The sequence below is a fragment of the Nicotiana tabacum genome, chromosome 19 (assembly GCF_000715075.1).
Source record: "Nicotiana tabacum cultivar K326 chromosome 19, ASM71507v2, whole genome shotgun sequence".
Lineage (NCBI taxonomy): Eukaryota > Viridiplantae > Streptophyta > Magnoliopsida > Solanales > Solanaceae > Nicotiana > Nicotiana tabacum.
The window spans coordinates 92,254,806-92,281,944 of NC_134098.1; the positions used below are offsets into that span (position 1 = coordinate 92,254,806).

The 27,139-nt window shown below is 39.2% G+C and overlaps 1 protein-coding gene across 1 annotated transcript; it reads right to left on the bottom strand.

Annotated features, from left to right (window-relative positions):
• Positions 1–12,298: 12,298 nt before the first annotated feature.
• On the bottom strand, positions 12,299–13,122 carry LOC107830441 (agamous-like MADS-box protein AGL62). The gene is made up of 2 exons (XM_016657986.1): positions 12,987–13,122; positions 12,299–12,687 (listed from the first exon to the last, which is right to left on the bottom strand). The coding sequence occupies exons 1-2, from the start codon at positions 13,120–13,122 to the stop codon at positions 12,299–12,301; spliced, it is 525 nt and encodes a 174-aa protein (XP_016513472.1).
• Between the last annotated feature and the right edge of the window lie 14,017 nt (positions 13,123–27,139).

The following is a 27,139-nucleotide window of genomic DNA, read 5'->3' on the forward strand; positions in this document are numbered from 1 at the left end:
TTAATCAATTCATTAATTCCCCCACTAGTCCAATAATTAATCAATTATCCACATAGTTAAAAATTATTTCAAATCACATAAAATACTACTCACTTTTGATAAACTTTATACATCTTACTATCATAGCCATATGGTACCTTGTATGGTACTAGTCAATAAATACCGAAAATTTTAGCTCGGGCAGTATTTTATCCCAACATGTCAAACTTTGATGAAAATTCACTTTCGTTGATTTGCTTACCCTCTCACCTTCACCAATATACTCATCACTTGTTTAAAATAGCATAATTCTTATAATCACGAAATAATTTCATTCCCGAACTTGTGTCGATTAACTTACGACGAAACTTTATCGTATAAAAATGCGGGATGCAACATCATTCCCTCCTTTGGAACATTCGTCCTTGAATGTTGACTGATATACTTATCATTTTCATAACTTATGTCCTATTAATACTTTAGTACTTTCCTTGCTATCTAAGTAAATGTTATGTGAATAATTTTAAGGGCCAAGGCATTCTCCCCTTTAAGCTTCTTTCTCACGCCACGACTTGTAGTCGGAATCCTTCCAATCTCGTAACTGTTGCTACCTTTTGTCATAGATCCGTTTATCCATCTGTATGACTTTACTGCCATAACTCCTACTTTGATTTATCGTTATTGAGGGCTGCTACCAAACTCCAGGTTACTTTCATTGCTTATCCTATATGCAATAAGCTAAGCCCTTTAATGCCCCCTCATTACTGTTCATCTTAATAATGACAGCCTAATCTCAGCTCATACTTTGTGACCTTTGTCCATCCATTGTTGATTCATCTTAATACCGATAACTTGGCCTCTTATGTAACACTACCGCTAAGGCTCACGTCTCATTGAAGACATCTGGAGTAATTAGATTGATCCAGCTAGGGGCGATACTGTACTTCAATAACCGTACTTTATAACATCCCAGTATGACTCATTTACGTGGGTATTTTAATCCTGTACAATTCATGAAATCCCTTCAAATCATCACTCAATCGAAGGTCCAAATGCCATCCTTCATTTATCACAAATATTCTCATTTTACTATCAGGGCAACATTCCATCTCTTTTAAATGCTATTAGTCTTAGACTCCTTTGAGCTCATTCATGCTATACTGAGCTTTCTATAACTGAGAGAAATCATCAACTCTCTTGTTTTCATGGGTTTAATCCTGAAGACTTATCCATTCTCGTCACCTTTTCACTCGCACTTTCTTATCCTTATTCATGTCATAAATCCTTGTCACTTTACTATACTTTAGCTTGCAACCTATACATATCTATTTATACTACGCACAACCTTCCTTCAACTTGCTTGCACCATAGATTTCCTTATGCCATCCTAGAACATCAAGTGAGATATCACATCGTCTCTAACTCTTCTTTACTCTCTTAGTTAGACCTCTCGATACTTAGAAACTATAGGTTGGGAGATATGTCACTAACGACGCCGCTACCATTCCTGGATATTGAATCCCAGCACTTCTAGCCTTCTATCTGTAGTATGGATTATTCGCAACCTTCTGCATTTGAGTATCTCATATGTTGTTCACCTTTACCTTACTTACCTTAAAATCTCGCATCACATCTTCTATATCTTTCATGTCCTCCCTTCCACATAGGTATAATTCACATCCATGATTTGAAACTCTATTATAATACTTGCACCTCTAGTGCATACACACTCCGGTGGGAGCTTCATATTGACTTCTTATGAGGCTGGTACTCTTCTAACCGACTTTATCGTAGACCATTATAGAATATGGCTACTATACTATCTCTCTTGTACCTATGATATTAAGAGCGATCCTGCAATGTTCTCAATCACGATTTCTATAATTTTCTGGGTCCAATAATCAGACTCCTGATTTACTTCGTTGTTGTAACTTTTTAGTTTCCTCTTCCTTCTGATCAGCCTTTATGCAGGCTTAAGCTATCTTCTGATCTGTGGTTCACGGTATTAGTTATTACTTTAGTCTTTCATGGGCGCCATGGAATATCCATGATACAATCTTCTGATAATTCAATCCTTTGTCTATGACCTGGACTCAATTTCTTTCTTTTAACTTATACCAGAGTCTTCTACGACTGTATGATTGCCAACATATATGTTGCATGGATAATGCTCCGAAATCTTAAGTGCGTTCATAACGTAACTAACTCTGGATTATTGATCTAATAATTCCTTTTGTTCCTTCTCACCTTTCTTTAAGCGTAAGCTATTACTTTTCCTGGTCTTCATGGCCCCTTGTTGCATGCATACTTAGCTTACCTTAGTGCTCACACATATTGGAATTCCATACAACTCATATGATCTTGAATATTACTTCTGATTTTACTTCCCATTCATTAGCCATGGTAGGTGCCACCTGCTGATGGAGTGCATACAATGTTGTTGTGAGACTGTTGTTACATGACCATTTCCTCTTTAGGTGACTATGCTTGGTTAAAGCCTTTTTTCTTATTTCCTCTGCTAGTCTTTCATTGTAGTACTTAAGAAGGACCCTCTGATTCTTGCAAGGTTGCGAGCTTATTACATCGTATACTCGACGGAATTTTTTATGTTCGTACTCACATATAAAATTCCTTAGTTATTTACCTCCATACTTATATGCTTGTACAGTTGCTCCCAAACTGAAGTTTTGACTATCTTCCCTTAACACTCATACGGTATCTTTAACTACCCTAACTCCTATTCGAATATTTCTCAAGGTCACGATGTCATATCTGCAAGACTGAATTTCACATGTTGGGGTTCACTCTATTTATCTTGCACGATCTATTGATTTGTCTGTATCCTCTTGTCTAACCATAACTAGGCTCTTCCTGAATAAACAACTAACTAATCGTTGGCCCACTCTCATATCAATATTTTGCGTAATTGTTCTTGGGTTATTTCCTTTGTCTTAACTTACGTCTCATACTGACTCCTTATTTATCAATAACATCTCGAGCAGGAACCCTCACTTCCTCTCCTTGACATCGTGTTTGCATAATGTTCTGGAATCGTAGCCTAGCTATAGGCTTTGAATAAGTGCAATCTCATCCCTTTCTCATTTTTATCGCATTCTTCCTTTACCATTCTATAATTACTAGAACCACTTAATTCTGACTTAATGCACATCACTCCATATTCCCCCTTTTAGGGGAGTACCAATATTTAGCGCTACGACGCTCTACCTATAGATGTTTTACCTATTCATCTTTGGCATCTTTTCGCATCATCAATGACCCTTACTCGCCTTGCGGTAATCCTCCTGTACCAAGGATAACAAAATTCCTTACTCACCAGGGTGACACTTAGTGTAACTGGCACATATAGTCCCTTAAGCTTAACTTTGCTCACATTGCTTGTTTTAGGGAAGCGTATTCCTAAATGACCATTCTCTGAATCTCTCATGAATATTCTTCTGTTGTCCATTCTATTATTGCCGGAACGCAATCTGAAGTTCTCATGATACCGACTATTATCAAATTACTCAGTCCCTAATCCATGTTTAGTTTATCTTGGTCACCAGCCCATACTGATTCTATTACTCTGGAGTCTAACTTTTCCTTTTGGTAATCGCGTTAGAGTCGCGATCTTATTTCTCGAAAAGAGGACGTGACTGTATGGCCTATACTCTTTTGTTGTCTTAAGGCCCATCACCTCTCGTCTCTTCGTTCACTTGACTATAGATTCTATAATACACTACCGTTGTCATCCATGTATCATATCTTACTCATAATGCTTCATTAACTATCTTTTTATTTCCCGTTAACATTTATGTCTATCACTTTATTCTAAAAATATCAATAAGATATTCTTTTGCTTTTAGCTCCCCTTTGCTCCATCCACTCGCTCTTCGGGTTGCCTAGCATTATCTTTCTACTAGGGACGGAAGTCATACTAAGATAATATTTATCCTTTCCAGGCTTCCAGTGCCTATATTTGTAGCACTCATATCTAGCTGTACTATTTTAGAGTGCACCATCTAGGTGTCTCAAAAGGAGATCCATCGGCACATTATCTTTCAAAAATGTCAACTAACGCAAACAATCTATCCGCCATTTTGGGTCACTCTAACCCCAGCCGGATCCTGATATCCATCCTTCTCTTATACTGCTTCTGTTAGCTTCCATAGGGCATAAATGAGATGGGTGTGGCCAATTGTACATGCCTCTGTTACAATTGAAGGTAACTCAAAATGCTTATATCTCCCTTCGTGAATGGTAAATAATGATAATCTTTATTAACTGGGTACTTCGTACCTTTCTTCATCTTGCTTCTTTTACTCCTTGAAACTTGTATTTATCTTTGGAATCTCTCATTGTCTTTCACCATAAAGGTGGATAAATATTCTTGCCTTAAGACTCCTTATCAAGAGGGTCACACGTCTTAGTGCAGACATGATCTGCTGAATACCTCATGTTTATCCATCATAAGCATGATGCAATAATCGAATCCCTCTAACTCAACTCTTCTACAGCTATATCTCTTACCAGCCGTCTTTCTGAATGTAGGCATCGTTGTATTACAAATAGGATAGAGTTTAGGAAATTGAGTTCTTACAACTGAGCTCTACCACACGATCTACAGTAAGAAGAAAGAGTGACAGTCCTAAATGCCATGTAGCCTCCTGCTTATAAGTGTGGTGCACGACACACCGATAAACAAGACTCTACTAGACACGGCTTGTAGACTCCCTAGGATAGAACTGCTCTGATACCACTTTTGTCACGATCCAAACCGATAGGCCACGATGGGCACCCGGTACCTTACTCAACCTAGTACCAATGTAACGTATCTTTCATATTGCATTATCATATACACGTGACATACGGGCCTAATAGGCCAACATCATCATTTATAAACTCAAAACATAGGCCGACAAGGCCGTACAATATTTCAAGTATACTACATACGTCTACAAGCCTCTAAGAGTACATAATTCTCATAAAGGTCGGGACAGAGCCCCGCCATACCAAACCATACGCATCTAAATCATACTGACCAAATAAGTAACTCTTGAGCAAATGGAGTACACCAATATATTCTGCTGAGCTGATTGCCTACTTGGAGGACTCTCGACCTGTCTATCGAGACCTGCAGGCATGAAATATAGCGTCCCCAGGCAAAAAGAACGTCAGTACGAAATAATGTACCGAGTATGTAAGGCACAATACTGAAAGCTGAAACTGAACTGATAATATAATAACTGAAAGCAAATGGAAGTCAATGATAATCTGAAGATATGCTTACCCGTTGATACTGACTCCTCTCTCTCAATAAAGTAAGTAAAATAGTTGTCCGGCCTTATAAGGCTCGGTATATATATAACTGCTCTATCATAGTAGGCTCGCTCATAGGCGCTCGGCCATACTGGGCTCTGTATCTCGGCCAAATGGGCTCACTCATAGGCGCTCGGCCATACCAGACTCTGTATCTCGGCCAAAAGGGCTCGCTCATAGGAGCTCAGCCAGAGTAGGCTTGGTATATAACTTACCATCAGATCAGAGGTTGCCCAATAGGGGCCTGCCCCCCGATTAAAGATCGATGGTAATAAAAATACTGTAATATTGTATATATGGATTCTCTGCTCTCATAACTGGAAAAAAGGAAATACTCAATTGGATATGAAGTTCCGATAAGGAGAATACCGTAACTTATAAGACTAGGAAAATATATGTAAATTTTGGGATATGAATTTTTATTTATGCCTCGTTATCAAACTCGTGTAATTACGAGATCATGCCAAAATGAAGAAAGGGCTTAGCCTTAACATACCTGGAGTAGGAAAAAATCCGTATGATGTTCTTGGAAAAAGTTGCATTGTACTCTCCTTAGAATCGCAAAATCTCGTTGCTATTAAGCAGTATAATTTCAGATAAAATAATTTGCTAAAGCAAAATCACGTGTATCTAATCATTGTAAAGAATTCATATGAATTCCATACGTTAGGAACCCTTGAATTCTTATCAGATGCAACTTACATTCTTAAGAATGGATAAGATTCTTACATTTCTAAAACTTATTGTGGCTTTTCTTTCTTAAATGAATGCCAAGTCTCATATCTTCAATGTTGCCACATACTACAATGACTTAAAGAGTCATCATGGGATTTTTAGGGGTGCTGCCACGAATGCCTCCTCACTTATCCAAATATCACCTTTTTCCTTAATCAATTCATTAATTTCCCCACTAGTCCAATAATTAACCAATTACCCACATAGTTAAGAATTATTTCAAATTACATAAAATACTATTCACTTTTGATACACTTTATACACCTTACTATCATAGCCATATGGTACCTTGTATGGTACTAGTCCATAAATATCGGGTATTTTAGCTCGGGCAGTATTTTATCCCAACATGTCAAACTTTGACGAAAATTCACTTTCTTTGATTTGCTTACCCTCTCACCTTCACCAATTTACTCATCACTTGTTTAAAATTGTATAATGCTTATAATCATGAAATCATTTCATTCCCGAACTTGCGTCGATTAACTTACGACGAAACTTTATCGTACGAAAATGCGGGATATAATAATATATACAGATATAGTGGATCTCATCCTGTAGCTTACCATAATTCAAATCCTGGAATTCACCGATACACTGGCTTCTTGCCAAGTTTTACGTACGATTTCATGGAGATATGCTATAGGAAATGCCGAGGCGTACGACCCGATCTAACATAATAATAAAATTGTGCACTGCCGAGGGTCAAACGGCCCGAACCATATGATAAATCAATTTACCTACCGAGGCGAACGACCTCTCCCATGAGAGTATGGTACATAAATTCTGTCGAGGCGAACGGCCCGATCCCATAAGAAGTAAAATACATAATCCTGCCGAGGCGAACGGCCTGATCCCGTTAGAATAAGAAGCTTTGATGGGTCATTGACCCCACTCACGAATAAACGTTTGAGTTATACACACACACACACACACACACACACACACACACACACACACACATATATATATATATATATATATATATATATATATATATATATATATATATATATATATATATATATATACACACACACACACACACACACACACACACACACACACACACACACACACACACACACACACTATAATAGCAAGTCTAGTCTTAAATAGAATGTAAAGCAGGGGAATTAATAAGCGAGAGACTACCCAAATAGTACAACTATAGCATGATGTGAACCTAAGTCTACTCGGACAATAATATAAATGTAGCTACGTACGGGCTCTTATCAACTCGCGCGTACGTAGTCTGCACAACAAGTAGCACACATCAACATAACACCTAGGGGTAATTTTTCTCTTACAGAGTTAGACAGAAGATTTACCTCACTCCGAAATTCCATAACCGACTCAAAGCCTCTCTAACACCTCAAATCGATACCCGCCGCTCCAAACTAGTAAATTAAGATGCAACCCAGATCAAAATGTATTCCAATACTCATAATTAATCAATTTATAATAATTTCCAACTCCGCTCGAAAAATTAATAAACCAACCCTCGGGTTCACGTGCCCGGATTCTAAAAATTTTCGAAGACAAACACTACCCATAGCACTACTAACTCCAATATATAATTTATTCTCAATTTTATGACCAAATTCATGATCTAAATCCAAGAATACCAATTTTTAGGTTTTTCTTCAAAATCCCAAATTTTTACAAATTTTCATGCTTGAATCCATGTAAAAACCATGTATTTAATTCAAAATGTGAAGAAATCACTTACCCCATTATAGTTGATGAAGATGACACTCCAAAAGTGCTCCAAAATCGGCTCCCATGGACGGAGTGAAGTGAAAATGAGCCAAAATTTTATTTTATAAAACCTCACTGCTCAGGGATCCTCGAACCTGCGGTGCAATAGCCGCTTCTGCGGCTCCGCACCTGCGGAAATTCTATCGCAGGTGCGGCTCCAGCTCGGCCCAACAGTCCCGCATCTGGGGTCCATGCGCCGTACCTGTGCCCATCGCCCGCTCCTGCGTTGCCCACTTCGCAGGAGTGCCCAAATGTTCTGCACCTGCGGTTGCTGACCAGACTCCTCTCTTTCGCACATGTGACTCGTGGCTCGCACCTACAGCCCTTGTCACGCAGGTGTGATTGCACCAGATATCAGTTGTCTCAGCATTTCATCCAAGTCCAAACTCGATCTGTTAACCATTCGGAATCCACCCGAGGCCCTCGGGACCTCAACCAAATATACCAACACGTCCCAAAATACATCACGAACTTAGTCGAGCTTTTAAATCACATCAAACAATGCTAAAAACACAAATCACCCTCCAATTCAAACTTAGTGAACTTTGAAACTTCAACTTCTACAATCGATGCCGAAACCTATCAAATCACGTCCAATTGACCTCAATTTTGCACACAAGTCACATTCGACATTACGGACCTACTCCAACTTCCGGAATCGGAATCCGACCCCGATATCAAAAAGTCCACTCCCGGTCAAACTTCTTAAATTTCTTATTTCTTAAATTTCTTACTTTTGCCAAATGACCCCAAAATGACTTACCGGCCTCCAAATCCACATGCGAATGCGCTTCCAATACCAGAATCACCATACGGATCTATTCCTAGACTCAGAATCCCAAACGGACATTGAAAGCATTGAAATGCACTCCAACCCAAATTTATGAAATCCTTTCAAAATGCGAACTTTCACAATAGGAGCCGAAACGTTTCCGGGTCATCCAAAACCCGATCCGGACATACTCCCAAGTCCAAAAGCATCATACGAACCTATTGGAATCTTCAAATCCCGATTCCAAGGTCGTTTGCTCAAAAATAACCCTTTAGTCAATTCCTCCGACTTAAAGCTTCCGAAATTAAAAATGTTTTTTCCAATCAACTCCGAACTTTCCTAAATTAAATTTTCGACCACGCGTACAAGTCATAATACCTGAAGTGAAGCTGCTCAGGGTCTCAAACCACTGAATGATGCGCTAAAGCTCAAAACGACCGGTCGGGTCGTTACATTATGTAATCCTTGGATTAACTTGTAACCTTTATATAGCCGTAAATATTTTGATACTTGTTGTGACACATTGTACATGTCTAAAATCAGGGAGCAAATTATGTCAAAAAGTATAGTATCCAACTCATCAAACCGATCATTTTAGGAAAAGTTACTGACAAATGCAAAACTCAGTGTTATTAAAATAAAAGCTTATATTGATCATTTAACATTTTCTTTTTTAATTCTAAGGTTAAATTCCTAGGATTGTACATAACTCAAATCTCTACAACTTAGGAGCAAACATCTTGATTTTAGAGCGTCCAGTCCTTAACTAATAGGCTCTAGAGCAACTCTTTTAGATGAGGTGGAACAATTTCACAAATGGGAAATCATCAGATTATAAGTAAATAAACTTATCTTTAGACTTAATTCAGCAACAAAAATCTCATTTTTATTGTGTTCCCTATGAAATTTCCACAAAAATAGTTATTTTTGTTTTACTATATTTTGATATACCTCTTTCCAACTTGTATTTCTGACAGTGATTTTAAAGAGGCTGGTTTGAGGATACATAATAACAAGCAGAATAGAAGAAAATAATGTAAAATGTTTCACCTAAAAAGTGACTGCCTTATTAACGGATGGCAGCGGAAAGCATACTCATTAGTAAAGAAAAAAAATAGAATTGACGAGAGCAGATAGCTGCATAGCCAATAATCAAGTAAAATAAAAAAGATCCAAATTTTAGTTTGATACTCGGGCAAGACAACAGTATAAGTACGTTATTATACTATTAAAAAGACTCGCTATCAATATGTCCATAAAGCAGATATTCAGAAAATCAGAGTAACATCTTTACTCTATGATAAAGGGAGAAAAGTGCAGAGTGTGTATGTGTATTAATTCTTATGTGAGTTGCGGGAGATCACACCGCTTTAGAAGTGAAAATAAGTTCATTACGTGTTTCTTATGTGTAGGAACAAACTTGCGCGGAAAATGATTAAATGGGAGAAAAAATGGTGAAAAGGAGCTGAAGAGAAAAGTCCTGGGCAACGAAGCGAGACTTCGCCAGACAGGGACCAGAGCAGAAGAAACCAGAAAAGTCCCGGACAACAAAGCGAGGTTCACTTTGCCAGACCGGGATTGGAGCAGAAAAATATCAGCTTTTCCATTCCGAATTAGGAAAACCCAATTTCGGCCCAACTAACCCTAAACCATATAAATATGATAGTTAGCCACTTTTTTAAGGGAGAGAAGACCCTAGGGAGGCAAGAACACACTTGGAAACATATAGAATCCATAGCAGAGTTTGAAAATCGTGAAATTCATCTTGAGTTCTTCTTTTTTCCTTCTTTTATTGATATTTATGTATTCTTGGGAATTAATTGATATTGCTACCATGACTATGCGTGGCTAAACTCGTTCATTCTAGGGTTATGGTTTTACATGAATGTTGATATTCGAATATTGATTTGATTATTTAATTTATCATGTTGGGTTGTTTATTCATATCCTTAGCATAATTATTTTTCTGGCTAGCTAACAGTAAAATATTATATATGAATCTTGAGTTGAACTTGAAAGAGGTAATTCTTGATTGCAATAGGATTGAACAGAGTGCGATCTTGAACCTTGTCATTGAGGAATTAATTTGCGAATGCAGATAGAAATATACCTATTTTTCGTGCTTAGCCAATTGTATAAGAGATTATTAATGCGTTCTTTTTATCTCTACTCTCAAAGAAATATTGGGTTTAGAATAAATTGAATAGGCGAGTAGAAGTTGTCGAATTTCTACGAGTATTATTGTCTTTGCAGGTTAATAACCCAGATAAATTAATAAGTTAAGTTAATTGAATAATTCGACAGGATTGTTACATAACTATAACACTGGAATATTATTTCTCATTGAATTAAACCTTTCGTGCTAAGTGTACTAGTTAATTAGTTATTCTCTTAATCGCAATTTTAGTTAGTAGAATTAATCAGCAAAAATCACCATGAAACTGTTCTTGACTCGATAAATTAGAAATTGCTTGATTTAGTTGATAATTGATCACAAGTCCTCGTGGGAACGATACTCTACTCACTCTTTATTACTTGCTTGACCATGTATACTTGCGTGTCCGATTTAGGGCTAACACTCTCAGCAACGGAAAACTGTACCCTAACGATTTTGGTGCTACAATGTAATATTTCAAAGAAAAACTATGTGTGGAACGATGAGAGATCAACTCTCTTTGCACTATGTATACTTAAGAAATTTCATGGGAGAAAAGCTCCAATTTCGTTCCAATTCAGGTTTGAGGTTCCACTTTAGAATTGATAGCAGCAGCTGCCTAAGCAAGATTATAGCTCCCTAGCTGTCTAGTGGGGCGTACGCACCAACCTTCTAGGTGTTTGCCTAGGCGTAATCCCCATTGTTCTAGGCCTTTATTTGGGACGTAAGCCCCAAAAACGTTTTCAAATTTGAGTTTGCTTAATAAATCCTTTTCTGAAATATAAATATTCAAAAAATAATTCAGACTGAATTCTCAAACTAAAAAATTCAAAAGTCAATATTTTTTTAATTATTTATTTTTATTTAACAATCTTTTCTCTTTGTCGTTTACTGAGAAACAAGAACACTTTAGACTTTTGTCTGCAAAATACAAAGTACAAAAAGGTTTGGCCTCTAGTTCTTACTTTCCTTCCACGTTTGCATTTTTCTTCTTTATGCTTAATTTCTTTAAAGTTTGTTTTTTGTATTCTTTAATTTATTCTTTTCAAGTTACTTTTTGATTTTAGAATTTTTTTTTGATATCTCTCTAGCTTAGATATAATTTTGAAGACTATATTCTGGCTATTTATAATATAATAAGTATTTGTGATCTGTTATGTAGTTTTAGGTTTTTAAACAATAGCATTATATTATTTTAATTTTAATTTTTTGAATTATTTGAAACTGAGATATAATTTTTATAACTCTACTTATATTCCATCACAGTCATGTTTTTTTATTATGCATACATAGTTGATATCACCAAAACACCACATAATACCCCAACCCAAAAAAATGATTAACTAGAACAACTCCTACACTAAACTTCTGCTATGTGCAGGATACGACCGGGAAAGAGAGAAACAATGACTATGTTGGTCTGTTGTAGATTGCCTTATTTTGTATTTCTGCAAAATATTATTTATGGGTTGTACCTGTGACATCCTAGTCACACGGCGATAACCTTTATGGTTGTGCCAAGGTTAACCTTTAAAAATAAATGACACGAACGATTATTAAAATAAAACTAGTAGTAGCTTTTATTCAGCCTTCCGCTTTCCATTTTCATAACCATAACCACGCTCAGTACCATAGTTTTTCACCTTCAAGAGCAAATCTTCCAATCCCTCCTTCAACATTGAAGCCTCAGTGTAGTTCATCTTCTCTATAGGACCCTTGAACCACTCTTGTTGGCTCTCCACTTTCTTATTCATTTGCTTGAGTTTGCTTTTCAAGTTTAATGCAAAATTCAGTTGGTCTTGCAGAGAATTGAGTCGTGTGTTAAGTTCTCTAGAATTGACTTTTCGGAACATCTGGACATACTTGTCATCAATGCCTGGTGATGATGGTGATGGAGGCCTTTCTTCGCCAACATATTTTTTAATGGCTTCATTTACATTTGGATGACCAAAAGAGTAAGGCTTGCTATCTATAGAGAAAAAGGAGAGAAATCGGTAATATAAAATAGGGCAAGAGGGGAGAAATCAATTTATCTACTGTTATAACGCCTCCCACACCAAGTATTTTTTTATGATGCTTTAAATTTATGTGAAATTAATTATCATGTTCAAGATCTTGGATTTGCATGTTTAGTTATGATGATGCATGTACATTTATGCTTAAAAAGTAATATTTGTTGATGGTATATCAGGTATATATAGTTGACCAAAAAAATATAATTAGGCTTGTAATTACCTTATGGACACACGATGATGCCAACTTCAGCACCAGTCATAACATCAAGCTCGTTTGCTTTCTTGAAGACACCATTTCGGCGTTTTGAGAAAGTCACTTGTCGATTATTCTGATTTTCTATCTTTGCGAGATGAACACTTTTGCGAACCTTAGTCCATCTAGTACTCATTCTCAAGGATAATGATGATATAACTAGTATTAATTAGTAAGAGTTACTATGTGATATGAACTTTGTAATACAGAAGCCTGGTATTTATAGAGTTTTTCCAACATATTGAAGCCTTTGGTTTTTCAATTTTGGTAGTTCATAGATACGAATCCAGTTCATTTTTGTAGTGTTCACATGTTATGAGGCTAGTAAATTTAGATAATTAATTATAGTGATGACTGTACTCTTCATTTTTAAAAAGATTTTCAAAATTTACCTCTATAATATTGTAATGGTCAAGTCAATTTCCAGGCATAGGCCTAAACCAGTGGTGATTTGCTATTAGAAGATTATTAGTATTTGATACTCTTTTAATAATATCTCTTAATTTGCAAATGGATGAATAGCTATCCTAATTTAGTTTACCACTATTTTTATTTATATTATCTTTTTAAATTTCGAATTCTTTGGTAATTTTCGAGTCGTCGCTGAAAATTATGACATGTTTTTATTTATATTCTCTTTTTAGTTATTTTCAATTTTTGTTAATATTCGATTTGTCTCAGAAGATGAGGACATGTTTCAATATTCCTAGTTCAGTTTACTATTGCTTTTATTTATATTCTCTTTTTTTGGCTATTTTCCTATTTTTGGTAATATTTGAGCTGTCGCGTAAGATTATGACATGTTTCAATATTTACATCAAATTGGCAGTTACTATTTACATATAGTTTAATCATGTAAACATAGGAATATATATATATATATAGTATATATATTTCAAGAACACTTTAAAATTCCTATCTTCACAACTGGACGTCCGAATCACGTCCAACCAACTCCGTTTCTCACAAAATTTCACAGATAAGTCATAAATATTATATTGGACCTATACCGGGCTCCGAAACCAAAATACAAACCCAGTATCAACAGGGCCAAACATCCACCAATTCTTAAAAACCATTAAACTTTTAAACTTTTAATTTTCATCAAAAATTTATAACTCGAACAAGGGACCTCCGAATTTGATTTCGGGCATACGCTCAGGTCTCATAATTCGATACGGATCCACCGGGACCGTTAAAATATGGATCCAGGCTCGTTTACCAAAAACAATGACCGAAGTCAACTCAACTGAAGTTTTTAGGCAAAAATTCTTATTTTTATCAGTTTTTAACATATAAGCCTTCCGGGCCAATACCCGGACTGCACACGCAAATCGAGGAGGATAAAAATATAAGATGACCTTTTGGGTCATCACATTCTCCACCTCTAAAATAACTGTTCGTCCTCGAACGGACATAAAAAAGTAATCTGAGCTGGTGAAAAGGTAGGGATATCTACTCCGCATATCGGATTCGGACTCCCAAGTAGCTGCCTCAATAGGCTGACCTCTCCACTGCACTCGAACTGAAGGGTAACTCTTCGATCTCAACTGGCGAACTTGCCGGGCTAGAATAGCCACCGGCTCCTCCTCGTAAGTCAAATCCTTGTCCAACTGGACATATCTGAAATCTAACACATGGGACGAATCGCCGTGATACTTCCGGAGCATGGACATATGGAATACTGGATGAAATGATGATAACCCCAGTGGCAACGCAAGACTGTAAGCCACCCCTCCCACTCTCTCCAAAATCTCAAAAGGTCTGATATACCTAGGGCTTAACTTGCCCTTCTTTCCGAACCTCGTCGCACCCTTCATGGGTGATACCCGAAACAACACTCTCTCCCCAACCATGAATGCAACATCACGAACTTTGCGGTCGGCATAACATTTCTGCCTGGACTGAGCTGTGCGAAGTCGATCCTGAATAATCTTGACTTTATCCAAGGCATCCTGTACTAAGTCTGTGCCCAACAAACGAGCCTCCCTCGGCTCGAACTACCCAACTGGTGACCGTCACTGTCTACCATATAATACCTCATATGAAGCCATCTGAATGCTCGACTAGTAGTTGTTATTGTAGGCGAACTCTACAAGGGGCAAGAACTGATCCCACAATCCTCTGAAGTCTATAACACATGCGCGAAGCATATCCTCCAAGATCTGAATAGTACGCTTGGACTGCCCGTCCGTCTGAGGATGAAACATTGTGCTTAACTCAACCCGCGTGCCCAACTCATGTTGTACTGCCCTCCAGAAGTGTGAGGTAAACTGTGTACCTCGATCAGAAATGATAGACACGGGCACACCATGAAGACGAACGCTCTCGCGGATGTAAATCTCTGCCAACCTCTCCGAAGAATAGTCAACTGCCACAGGAATGAAATGCACTGACTTAGTCAGCCTGTCCACAATGACCCAAACTGCATCGAACTTCCTCTGAGTCCGTGGGAGTCCCACAACAAAATCCACAGTGATAGGCTCTCACTTTCATTCAGGAATCTCTATCTTCTGAAGCAAACCACCTGGTCTCTCATGCTCGTACTTTACTTCCTGACAATTTAGCCGCCGAGCTACATATGCAACTATATCCTTCTTCATCCTCCTCCACCAATAATGCTACCGCAAGTCCTGATACATCTTGGCGGCGCCCGGATGAATAGAATACCGGAAACTGTGGGCCTCTTCAAGAATCAGCTTACGAAGCCCATCAATATTAGGCATACAAACACGACTCCGCATCCTTAAAACTCCGTCATGTCCAACAGTAACCTGCTTGGCACCACCGTGTCGTGTTGTGTCTCTAAGGACAAGCAAATGAGGATTGTCATACTGCCGATCTCTGATGAACTCAAACATAGAAGACCGAGCAACTATACAAGCTAGAATACGGCTGGGCTCAGAAACATCCAACCTCACGAACTGATTGGCCAAGGCCTGAACATCCAATGCAAGCGGTCTCTCACCAATGGGAATATATGCAAGGCTACCCATACTAGCTGACTTTCTACTCACTGTGTCGGCCACCATATTGGCCTTCCGGGATGATACAATATGGTGATATCATAGTATTTAAATAGATCTAACCACCTCCTATGCCTAAAATTAAGCTCCTTCTGCTTGAACAAATACTGCAAGCTCCGATGATCCGTGAATACCTCACATGGCACGCCACAAAGATAGTGCCTCCAAATCTTCAGCGCGTGAACAATGGCTCCCAACTCTAGATCATGAACAAGGTAATTCTTCTCGTGAACCTTCTGTTGTCGCGAAGTATATACAATTACCTTGCCACCCTGCATCAATACCGCACCCATACCAATACGGGATGCGTTACAATATATTGTATAAGATCCTGAACCTGAGGGTAATACCAGTACCGGTGTCGTAGTCAAAGCTGTCTTGATTTTCTGGAAGCTCGCCTCACACTCGTCTAGCCACATGAACGGGGCACCCTTCTGGGTCAATCTGGTCAACGAGGATGCTATAAATGAACACCCCTCCATGAATCGACGGTAGTAGCCCGCCAAACCCAAGAAACTATGGATCTCTGTAGCTGATGTGGGTCTAGGCCAGTTCTGGACTGCCTCAATCTTCTTTGGATCCACCTGAATACCCTCTCCTGATACAACATGACCCAAGAAAGTAACTAAACTCAACCAAAACTCGCATTTTGAGAACTTAGCATATAACTGGATGTCCCTAAGAGTCTGAAGGACGATGCGAAGGTGCTTCTCATGCTCCTCCCGGCTGTAGGAGTAGATCAAGATATCATTAATAAATACAATCATAAAAGAATCCAAGTAGGGCTTGAACACCCGATTCATCAAATCCATGAATGTTACGGGGGTATTTGTAAGCCTAAATGACATCACTAGAAACTCATAATGCCCATACCGAGTTCAAAAATATGTCTTAGGGACATCGGATGACCCAATCCTCAATTGATGGTAGCCAGATCTCAAATCAATCTTCAAAAACACTTGGGCACCCTGAAGCTAATCATATAAATCATCAATCCTCGGCAATGGGTACTTGTTCTTGATGGTGACTTTGTTCAACTGCTGATAAGCTATACACATCCTCATCGATCCATCTTTCTTCTTCACAAACAACACATGTCCACCTCTAATAGTCTTGCCTCTACCCCTGGCTGCCTGACCCCTGCCTTTGGTTGGCTGAGCAGGTGGTGCAGCAACTGGTGCCAGAACCATGGCACGAGAACTCTAATACTGTGAGCTGCCCGTTGCCTGAGGGCAAAATCTAACAATGTGCCTCGGATCACCACAAGTATAACATGACCTCGGCTGCTGTGACTGCTGACCCTGAAACTGACCCTATCGACCTGAGTAACCACCCTGATAACTCTAGAGTGGAGGTGCACTAATAGGAGCTGGTGGTGCACTATATTCTAGCTGGTCGGAATAAGGCATATGAGGACCACAACCACCTGAGGCACCGTGGGATGCCTGGAGTGTTGAATGAAATGGCCTGGGAGGATGGCCTCTACCAAAAGTACCCCTGCTTCTAGATGAGGCACCGCTGAACTCACCGGAATGACGAGGTCTCTTGTCAGACCCCTGACCTCCCTGAGCAAGAACCATCTCGACTCGCCTGGCAACATTGGCAGCCGCCTGAAAAGAAATCTCACTCCCAGTCTCCTTAGCCATCTACAATATGATAGGCTGAGCAAGTCCATCAATAAACCTCATCACCCTCTCTATCTCGGTGGGAAGCAGAAGAATAGCATGACGGGCCAAATCCACAAAATGGGTCTCATACTGAGTAACCGTTATACTGCCCTGCTAGATACAATCGAACTGACGACGACACTCCTCTCTCAATGTGATAGGCAGAAACTTCTCTAGGAAGTGCTGAGAGAGCTGGTCCCAAGTAAGAGCAAGTGACCCAGCTGGTCTGATCAACAAATAATCTCTCCACTATTTCTTGGTGGAACCAGTCATCTGAAATGCAGCAAAATCAACCCCATTGGTCTCCACTATACCCATGTTCCGTAGCACCCCATGGAAGCTGTCAAGATACTCCTGGGGATCCTCTGAAGTAATACCACTGAAGTGAACTAGGAAGAGCTTGGTAAACTTGTCCAACCTCCATAAAGCCTCAGAAGACATAGCTGACCCATCACCGGTTTATGGCGCAATAACTGACTGAACTACTCCGACTAGATGCTGTTGGAGCCTGATATTGGGGAGCTATCTGCTCCGGAGCAGGAGTAGTGGGAGTCTAGGCTCCTCTCCCAGCCTGAGAGACGGCTAGTTCCATGGGAAATGCGCCAGTCTGGGCCACACTCTCCATAGGGCCCACCAAAGCGTCCTGAAGTACTGGGTGGCAATGAACCCCTCCGGAACCTGAGATGGTCCGGCAGGAACAATCTAGGTTGGAACCTCCGCGTCAAGCTCTATCTGAGGCTACACTACTGGGGCTGCTGCTCGGGCTCTGGGCTGAGCCCTGCCCCTACCTCGGTCTCTGGCACGGCCTCGGCCTCGACCTCTACCCCGTGTAGGATCTTCCACTGGAGGCTCTAGCTGCTGCTCAGTTGAGGAAGCGGTACGTGTTCTCGCCATCTATAAGAGAATAAGAGTAGAAGAGTTCAATCAGTATTGAGAAGACAACATCGCACGACAGAGAAGAATATAAGTGAAATTTGTTCCTAAACTTCATAGCCTCTGGAAGATAAGCACAGATGTCTCTGTACCGATCCTCCAGACTCTACTAAGATTGCTCGTTAATCGCGAGACCTAGGTAACCTAGTGCTCTGATACCAACTTGTCACGACCTGGAATTCCCACCGTCGGGACCGTGATGGCACCTAACATTTCACTTGCTAGGCAAGCCAACGTTAGAGAATCATTTAAACCAATCCTTATTTCATTCACTAAATAACAACAATTAGCTAAGATTAAAAATAGTGAGTGCGGAATAAAATAAAGGTTGCATTTAATTACTACTACCCGGATCTGGAGTCACAATTAACGAGCATTCTAGAATTTAACTACAAGTAATAGTCTGAGAAAAATACAACTCTTTGAATGAAAGAAATAGTACAATAGAATAGACGAGGACTTTAAGGTATGTGAACACCGACAGATCTACCTTGAGTTTTCGGATAGCGGGTCCAACAGCTAAAATCTCGATCAACCCGAGCCGGTACCAAAATCTGCACAGAAAGTGCAGAGTGCAATATCAGTACAACCGACCCCATGTACTGGTAAGTGTCAAGCCTAACCTCAACGAAGTAGTGACGAGGCTAAGTCAAGGCACCTACAAATCAAACTGCATAATTTAATAGTGTATATAGAAATAAGAGAAATGAAGAGCTAGACAGGAAATACCGGGAGGGGGAAGATGGTGAGGGAAATACGAGATAAAGAACTACAACAGAATGATAACTGGTACAACCAATATACTATGAATCAACAGGAATAGTGAATACAGTAAAGGAAAAATGCACGGCATCACCCTTCGTGCTTTTACTCTCAATCTCACCATAAACTCAATAGAAACGGCACGACATCACCCTTCGTGCATTAACTTCATATCATGGCACGGTATCACCCTTCGTGCATTAACACTCACAATATGGCACGGCATCACCCTTCGTGCTTTTACACTCACAATATGGCACGGCATTACCCTTCTTGCATTAACACTCTCCCTTACCATAGTGTAATGAATAAATAACAACAGGGAGATAAAATAACAAGTACAAGCTTTATTTCAACATTTGGTTCCACAATATCAATCTCAACTTCGAAATAAATACTCAATTATCACTAGAAGATACGTAAACATGATAAAATGATTAATTTAACAACATTAGTCTAAACCCGTAGCAATTAGGCATGGGAAAAAAGAGACAATATGAGAAAACGAGAGAAACATGGAAAACAGGTAAATTGGAGGCGCATAAATACTCGTCACCTCACATATACGCCGCTCACATGAATTTCACATAGCAAATAGTTTAAGGTTCCTAATTCCCTCAAGTCAGGGTTAACCACGACACTTACCTCGCTTTGAAGGCCATTCAATACTCAATCACAGCTTTTCCTCTAGAATCCACCTCCAAACCTCTTGTATCTATTCAAAAACAACTCAATAATATCAAATATTGCTAAAGGAATCAATTACATTGCATAAATTTAGATTTTCCCAAACTTCAAAAAAGTCAAAAATCGACCCCGGGCCCGCTTGGTCAAAAGCCGAGGTTCGGACCAAAATTCATTTACCCATTCACCCCGAGCCCGGATATATAATTGGTTTTGGAATCCAACCTCAAATTGAGGTCTAAGTCCCCAAATTTTGAAATTCCTAGTTTCTACCCCAAACCCCCAATTCTACCATGAGAACTCTAGATTTTAGGTTGAAAATTAATAAAATGTAATGGGTAATTGAAAGAAAATGGTTTAGAATCACTTACCAACACTTTGGGTAAGAAAATGTATCTTGAAAATCGCCTCTAGCCCATTTGGTTTTTGGAAAATGAATTAATGGCTTAAGTCCCGTTTTGGGACTGTTTTATGCACTAGGGGACAGTGTTGATCGCGTTCGCGAGGACACTGTTGCGTTTGGGAAGAGCAGAATTGCCAATCCTTCGCATTCGCGAAGGCTACTCCCCCCTGGCCTTCGCGTTCGCTCGCATTCGCGATGAAGGATTACTGACTCCCTCCCCCAGGTCCCTAACACTACACATTCGCGATGAGCTGGTCGCGTTCGCGAAGGGTAACACCCCCATCGCTTCACGTTCGCGACCAAGCCTTCGCGTTCGTGAAGAAGAAAATTCCAGCCTAACCAGCTTACTCTCCGCGTTCGCGAGAGTACCTTCGCGAACGCGAAGAAGGACATACCAGAACACCTACTACAGCAAAATACCAGATTTTCTAAGTCCAAAACATACTGTAGCCTATCCGAAATTCACCCGAGCCCTCGGGGCTCCAAACCAAACATGCACACAAGTCTAAAAATATCATACGAACTTGATCGCGTGATCAAACTGCCAAAATAACACCTAGAACTACGAATTTAGCACCAAATCAAATAAAATTCTCAAGAACACTTTAAAATTCCTATATTCACAACCGAACGTCTGAATCACGTCCAACCAACTCCGTTTCTCACCAAATTTCACAGATAAGTCATAAATATTATATTGGACCTATACCGGGCTCCGGAACCAAAATACGGACCCGGTATCAACAAGGCCAAATATCAACCAATTTTTAAAAACCATTAAACTTTCAGACTTTTATTTTTTTATCAAAAATTCATAAGTCGAGCTAGGGACCTCCGAATTCGATTTCGGGCATATGCCCAGGTACATATTTCGATATGGACCCACCAGGACAATCAAAACACGGATCTGGGCCCGTTTACCAAAAATATTGACCGAAATCAACTCAACTGAAGTTTTTAGGCAACAATTCTTATTTTTATCAGTTTTAACATGTAAGCCTTCCGGGCTAATACCTAGACTACACACGCAAATTGAGGAGGGTAAAAGTGAGATTTTTAAGGCATAAGACCATAGAATAGAGTTCTAAAATATAAGATGACCTTTTGGGTCATCACATAAATCCCCGTAAAACCAATGACAACGTTCAGATCTTGGTGGGTAAATTTCTTTCCTTCCTTTTCCATTCTACTAAATGTACCCTTAAAGAAACGGTATATTCTTACAATCCAATAATTGGAATAGTCGATTATATGCATGCAAGTTAACTCGAATACCACTATTATCAAATAAAATTAAGATTTTTCAAAATGTAAATAGAACTTAAACTTTTGTGGTTTAAACCTGCGGATAGTATAGAAACAACCAATATATTTTCATATATTTTATTTTTACCAAAAGCAAGTGTTTGATGTGGGTGACTGCAATTAAAAAAATAACTTTCTTATCTATTGGCAAGTACTACTTTAAAAAAACCTTTGAATTTTTACTATTTGTGGTTTTTTGATATATCCATGTCACAATAATAAGTCCTATAAACTACTTCATTATCAGTCAGGTTACTAGGGGCATACATAATATAAGTTTGGATCTAAATTATTTTTAACTAATGTTGGAATACATTTTTTGGTAAAGAATGTAATGACTTGGCCGGTCGTTTTGAGTATTACAGCCATGTTCCCCCATTTACTGCTCAATTTGTGCTTTACAGTTGTTATATGACTTGCCGAGTTAATTGGTTTGGGTCCGGTGAGGTCTTGGAATTAATGGGAACACTTCATTCCGAAGTTTAAAACTTAAGTTGAAAAGGTTGGTTGGATGTCGACTTATGTGTAAACGACCCCGGAATAGAATTTTTATGATTCCAATAGCTTTGTATGGTGATTTTGGACTTAGGAGCGTGTGAGAAATTTTTTATGGAAGTCCGTAGTTAAATTAGGCTTGAAATGCCTAAAATAGAAATTTAAGTTTCAAAGTTTGACCGGGGAGTGGACTTTTTATATCAGGGTGATTTTGGACTTGGAAGAAATCTGGAAATTTTTGACTTCTGATACAATCGCACCTGCGAAATTTGGCTCGCAAGTGCGAGCTCGCAGAAGCGGGCCTGGCATCGCAGAAGCGGACAGAATCTCACAAAAGCGAGTCCACAAAAGCGACACCAAGGTCGCAGTTGCAGATGCAAGGAAGGCCGGGCAAAACCACAAAAGCGGACACTTCTTCGCAGAAGCGAGTCCGCAAAAGCAGGGGCAGTAGCAGAAGCAGTTGGTTTCTCGCATCTGCGGGACCGCAGAAGTGGCTAAGTGAGTCGCAGGTGCAGAACCCCTGGACAATATACATTTCGAAGGGGTTCCGAATATTGCCATTTTTGGACCGTCAAGCACGGGTTTTGGGGCGATTTTCAGAGAGAATTACTGGAAACTTGAGGTAAGTTACTTGTGATAATTTCTACTCCATAATATTGAATTATCATCGAATAATCCGATTAGATTTCGTGTTTTAGAGGTGTAAATCGGAAATTTTGATCTAGGGATTTGAAAATAAGATTTGATGATTTGGAGGTCGAGTTGATGTCAGAATTTGGTAAAGTTTATATGGTTAGACTTGTTGTTATGACCCGATAGGTCATCTGAAATTTTAACACCTAATTCTGTGATCCGAAGCCTTAAAAATATTATTTTTATCCTCCTCGAGTTGCGTGTGCGGTCTGGGTGTGTTTTCGAAAAGCTTTTATGTTAAAAACTGTGAATAATATGAAATTTTACTTTGAAAACCATTTGAGTTGACTTTGGTCAACGTTTTGAGTAAACGGACCTGGATTGGTATTTTGACAGTCCCGGTAGGTCCGTATCGTAATTTGGGACCTGGACGTATGCCCGGAATCGAATTCCGAGGTCCTTAGCTCGAGATATGGAATTTTGATAGAAAATTAAAAGTTGAAAGTTTAATGATTTTAAGAATTTACTTATGTTTGGCTTTATTAATATCTGGTCCGTATTTTTATTCCAGAGCCCGGTATAGGTCCACTATAATATTTATGACTTATTTGTCGAATTTGGTGAGAAATGGATTTGATTTGACGTGATTCAGACGCTCGGTTGTGAAAATAGATGTTTTAAAGTTTTCTTGAAAATTTCATTTGATTTGGTGTCAGATTCATAGTTCTAGGTGTTATTTTGGCTATTTGATCGTGCGATAAAGTTCGTATGATGTTTTTGGACTTGTGTGCACTTTCTGGTTTAGAGCCCCGAGGGCTCGGGTGAGTTTTGGATAGGCTACAAGATGATTTGAACTTAGAAAGTTTGCTGGTTTTTCACTTCTACTGGTTTCTGGTATTTCCTTCTTCGTGTTCGTGAATATACTCCCGTGATCATGAAGGGTAAAATGGTCTGGGGGAGATTTTGTACTGCGCGAACGTGAAACCATGGTCGTGAACACAGAGTATTGGGGGAGCCTGCTCTACGCGAACGCGACCAGCCACGCGTGAGCACGTAGCGTTAGATAGACGGAGTAGGGGAGTTGAGGTAACGCTACGCGAACGCGAGCCTAGTCTCGCGAACGCGGAGGTGAGGCGGTCTAGACCTTCGCGAACGCGTGGAGTTACTCACGATCGCGTAAGAAAGTTGGGCCATGCTCTTTGTGAACGCGTAAGGTTTCACGTGAACGCGATGAACACCTGACGCCAATGACTTAAAACAGTCCCAATTACGGGATTTTGCCATTCTTTCAAACATTTCAAAACTAGAAGACCTAGAGGCGATTTTCTTAAAAGATTTTGTTCCCCAAAATGTTGGTGAGTGATTCTAACCTACTTTCTTTCAATTACCCATTACATTTCATGAGTTTTCAACCTAAAATCTAGGATTTTCATGGTAGAAATTGGGGGTTTGGGTAGAATTAGTGATTTTTGCATAATTGGAATTTAGACCTCGAATTGAGGTCGTATTTCAAAATAAATTATATAATCAGGCCCGGGGGTGAATGTGTAAATGGATTTTGGTCCAAACCTCGAGTTTTGACCAAGCGGGCCTGGGTTCGATTTTTAACTTTTTGGGGGAAAGTTTGGGGAATCTAAATTTATGCAATGTAATTAATTTCTTTAATAATATTTTATATTATTGAGACGTTTGTGAATAGATACGATTGGTTTGGAAGTGGATTCTAGAGGAAAAGCGATAATTGAGCATTATGTGGCCTTGAGGTAATATGACTTGTTTGTTAGTTGCTACATGTTTAAATATTGGGAAACAACGTATATGTGAGGTGAAGAGTAATTATGCATTGTAGTCGGGTTAAAGCATGCGGGCGGGGATTGGTTTCTTGCAATTATAGCTTCCTTTGTTCATGTTATCCATGCTTAGATTAGTATTGTTAAATTGATCGTTCTTATCATGTTTATGGATCTTCTGGTGATAATTGAGTATTGATTCCGAAACTGAGGTTGATATTGTGGAACCAAATGGTGAAGTAAGGCTTGTACTTGTTATTCTATCTCCCTGTTGTTATCTGTTCATTGCATTATGGTAAGGGAGAGTGTTAATGTACGAAGGGTGATGCCGTGCCATATTGTTAGTGTTAATGCACGAAGGGTGATGTTGTACCATTATTGTGAGTGTTAATGCACGAAGGGTGATGCCGTGTCATATTGTGAGTGTTAATGCACGAAGGGTGATGTCGTGCCATATTGTGAGCGTTAATGCATGAAGGGTGATGCCGTGTCATATCTATTGATTTATATTGTGAGGTTGAGAGTAAAAGCACGAAGGGTGATGCCGTGCAATTTTCTTCATTGTGTTTAGTTGTGTTTCACTGGCTAAAAGCATGTCGACTGTTCTGGTTATCATTTTTGTTGTATCTCCTATACCCTGTGCCCCTTTAGCATGTTCCCCTCCCAATAGTACATGTTTAGCTGCTATTGTTGTTTTCTTGTACATATATTGTTATCTGCACAGGTTTGTTATGTGGGTGTCTTGTCATAGCCTCGTCACTACTTCGTCGAGGTTAGGCTCGACACTTACCAGTATATCGGGTCAGTTGTACTGATACTGCACTTTGCACTTCCCGTACAGATTTTGGTATTGGTCCCAGCTGATCGATAGGTGCAGCAGCTCGGACTGGTTCATCGGAGACTCAAGGTAGATCTGTTGGCGTTCGCATACCTTGATGTCCCCGTCTATCTTTTTACTTTTGTTTTTACTGTTTCTTTCGTTCAAAGAGTTGTATTTATTTTAGACTTTTACTTGTAGTAAAATCCTAGAAGTTCGTGAATTGTGACTCCAGATCCGAGTGTATATATTAAGGCTGTTATAAATTTCCGCACTTATTTAAACTCGTTATAGCTTAGTTGTTGTTATTTACTGAAATGTATAAATATTGGCTTGATGAATTCTCTAACATTGCCTAGCAAGTGAAATATTAGGCGCCATTACGGTCCCGACGGTGGGAATTCCGGGTCGTGACACTCGTGATTGAATGGGCGTTCATATTTTATAACTTGAGCTGAGACTCGTATTGAAGATCATGATTAGGCTATGTGCCGATATATGTTGGAAAATTAGTATTTTCATATGGAATTAATTCCAATAATTTTTATTGACTTAATCGAATTAATTATTACTAGATACGAGGCTTTCGAAAACCAATTCGCGAGGCAAAAGCATAGCAGAGCAAGGAATTACACGGTTTGAGGTAAGTAACACTTCTAAACTTGGCTCTGAGGGTATAAATCCTTGAATTTCATGTTATGTGAATTATATGAAGGTGACGCACATGCTAGGTGACGGGCGTGTGGGCGTGCACCATAGAAATTGTGACTTAAATAAATTCTGTGGAGTTTTAAAACTAAAGAATCATGTTATTATCCGAATATTCTCCACGTGTTAGGAAATTGAGCTGAGACTCGTATTGAAGATCATGATTAGGCTACGTGCCGATATTTTTTGGGACCCACAGGGTCGTGTTGCTGTTGAATTAAATTGTTTAAAATATACATTTCATACTCAGTCATGTTCATCCACTGTGAGGATATTTATGGGATCGGGGTTTCCCGCCTACAGTAGGCCATATTGGCTTTATATACACTACTATTATATGAAACGGGGTTGCCCGCCTGCAGCAGGCCTTATAGGCTTTATCATTATATGGATCGGGGCTGCCCGCTTGCAGCAGGCCATATCAGCTTTATATCACGCTTGGGCTGAAGGAGCCCCTCTGGAGTCTGCCCTCTCCACAGTGAGCGTAGATGATTTATATTCGGGATGGACTTCCCGGGGCATGGACTTGCCTTGCTTATTTATATTTGTGATGAATTTTCTTGGACATGGATCTTATCCGAATTATTTACCTCAGTGTGTTAGCAGTTGGAGACTACCAAGGTAGTTGCTTGGTGTCCGCTGACCTTGTCTCTCTTCCTTTCAGTTATTGTATTGTTCTATATTTTCAGACAGTGGTTTTATCTGTCAGACTTTGTATTTATTTAGATTCTCATGAACTCAGTACATCGGATTTTTGGAGTGTTTTGTATCTGTAATTGTGAGGCTTTCTATTGAATTCAAGTATTATGTTTTCAAACTTAAAAGATATTATGTTTTATTGAGGTTGTCGGCTTGCCTAGTATTAATATAGGCGCCATCACAACAGCTGAGATTTTGGGTCGTGATAAGTTGGTATCAATGCCTAGGTTA

What these genes read in the sequence shown, in the direction of transcription:
- LOC107830441 (XM_016657986.1), bottom strand. Translation starts at nt 13,122, where the DNA reads ATGAGTACTAGATGGACTAAGGTTCGCAAAAGTGTTCATCTCGCAAAG. An exon ending in CGAGCTTGATGTTATGACTG is followed by an intron (nt 12,688 to 12,986) that starts GTGCTGAAGTTG and finishes TTTTCTCTATAG; the next exon opens with ATAGCAAGCCTTACTCTTTT.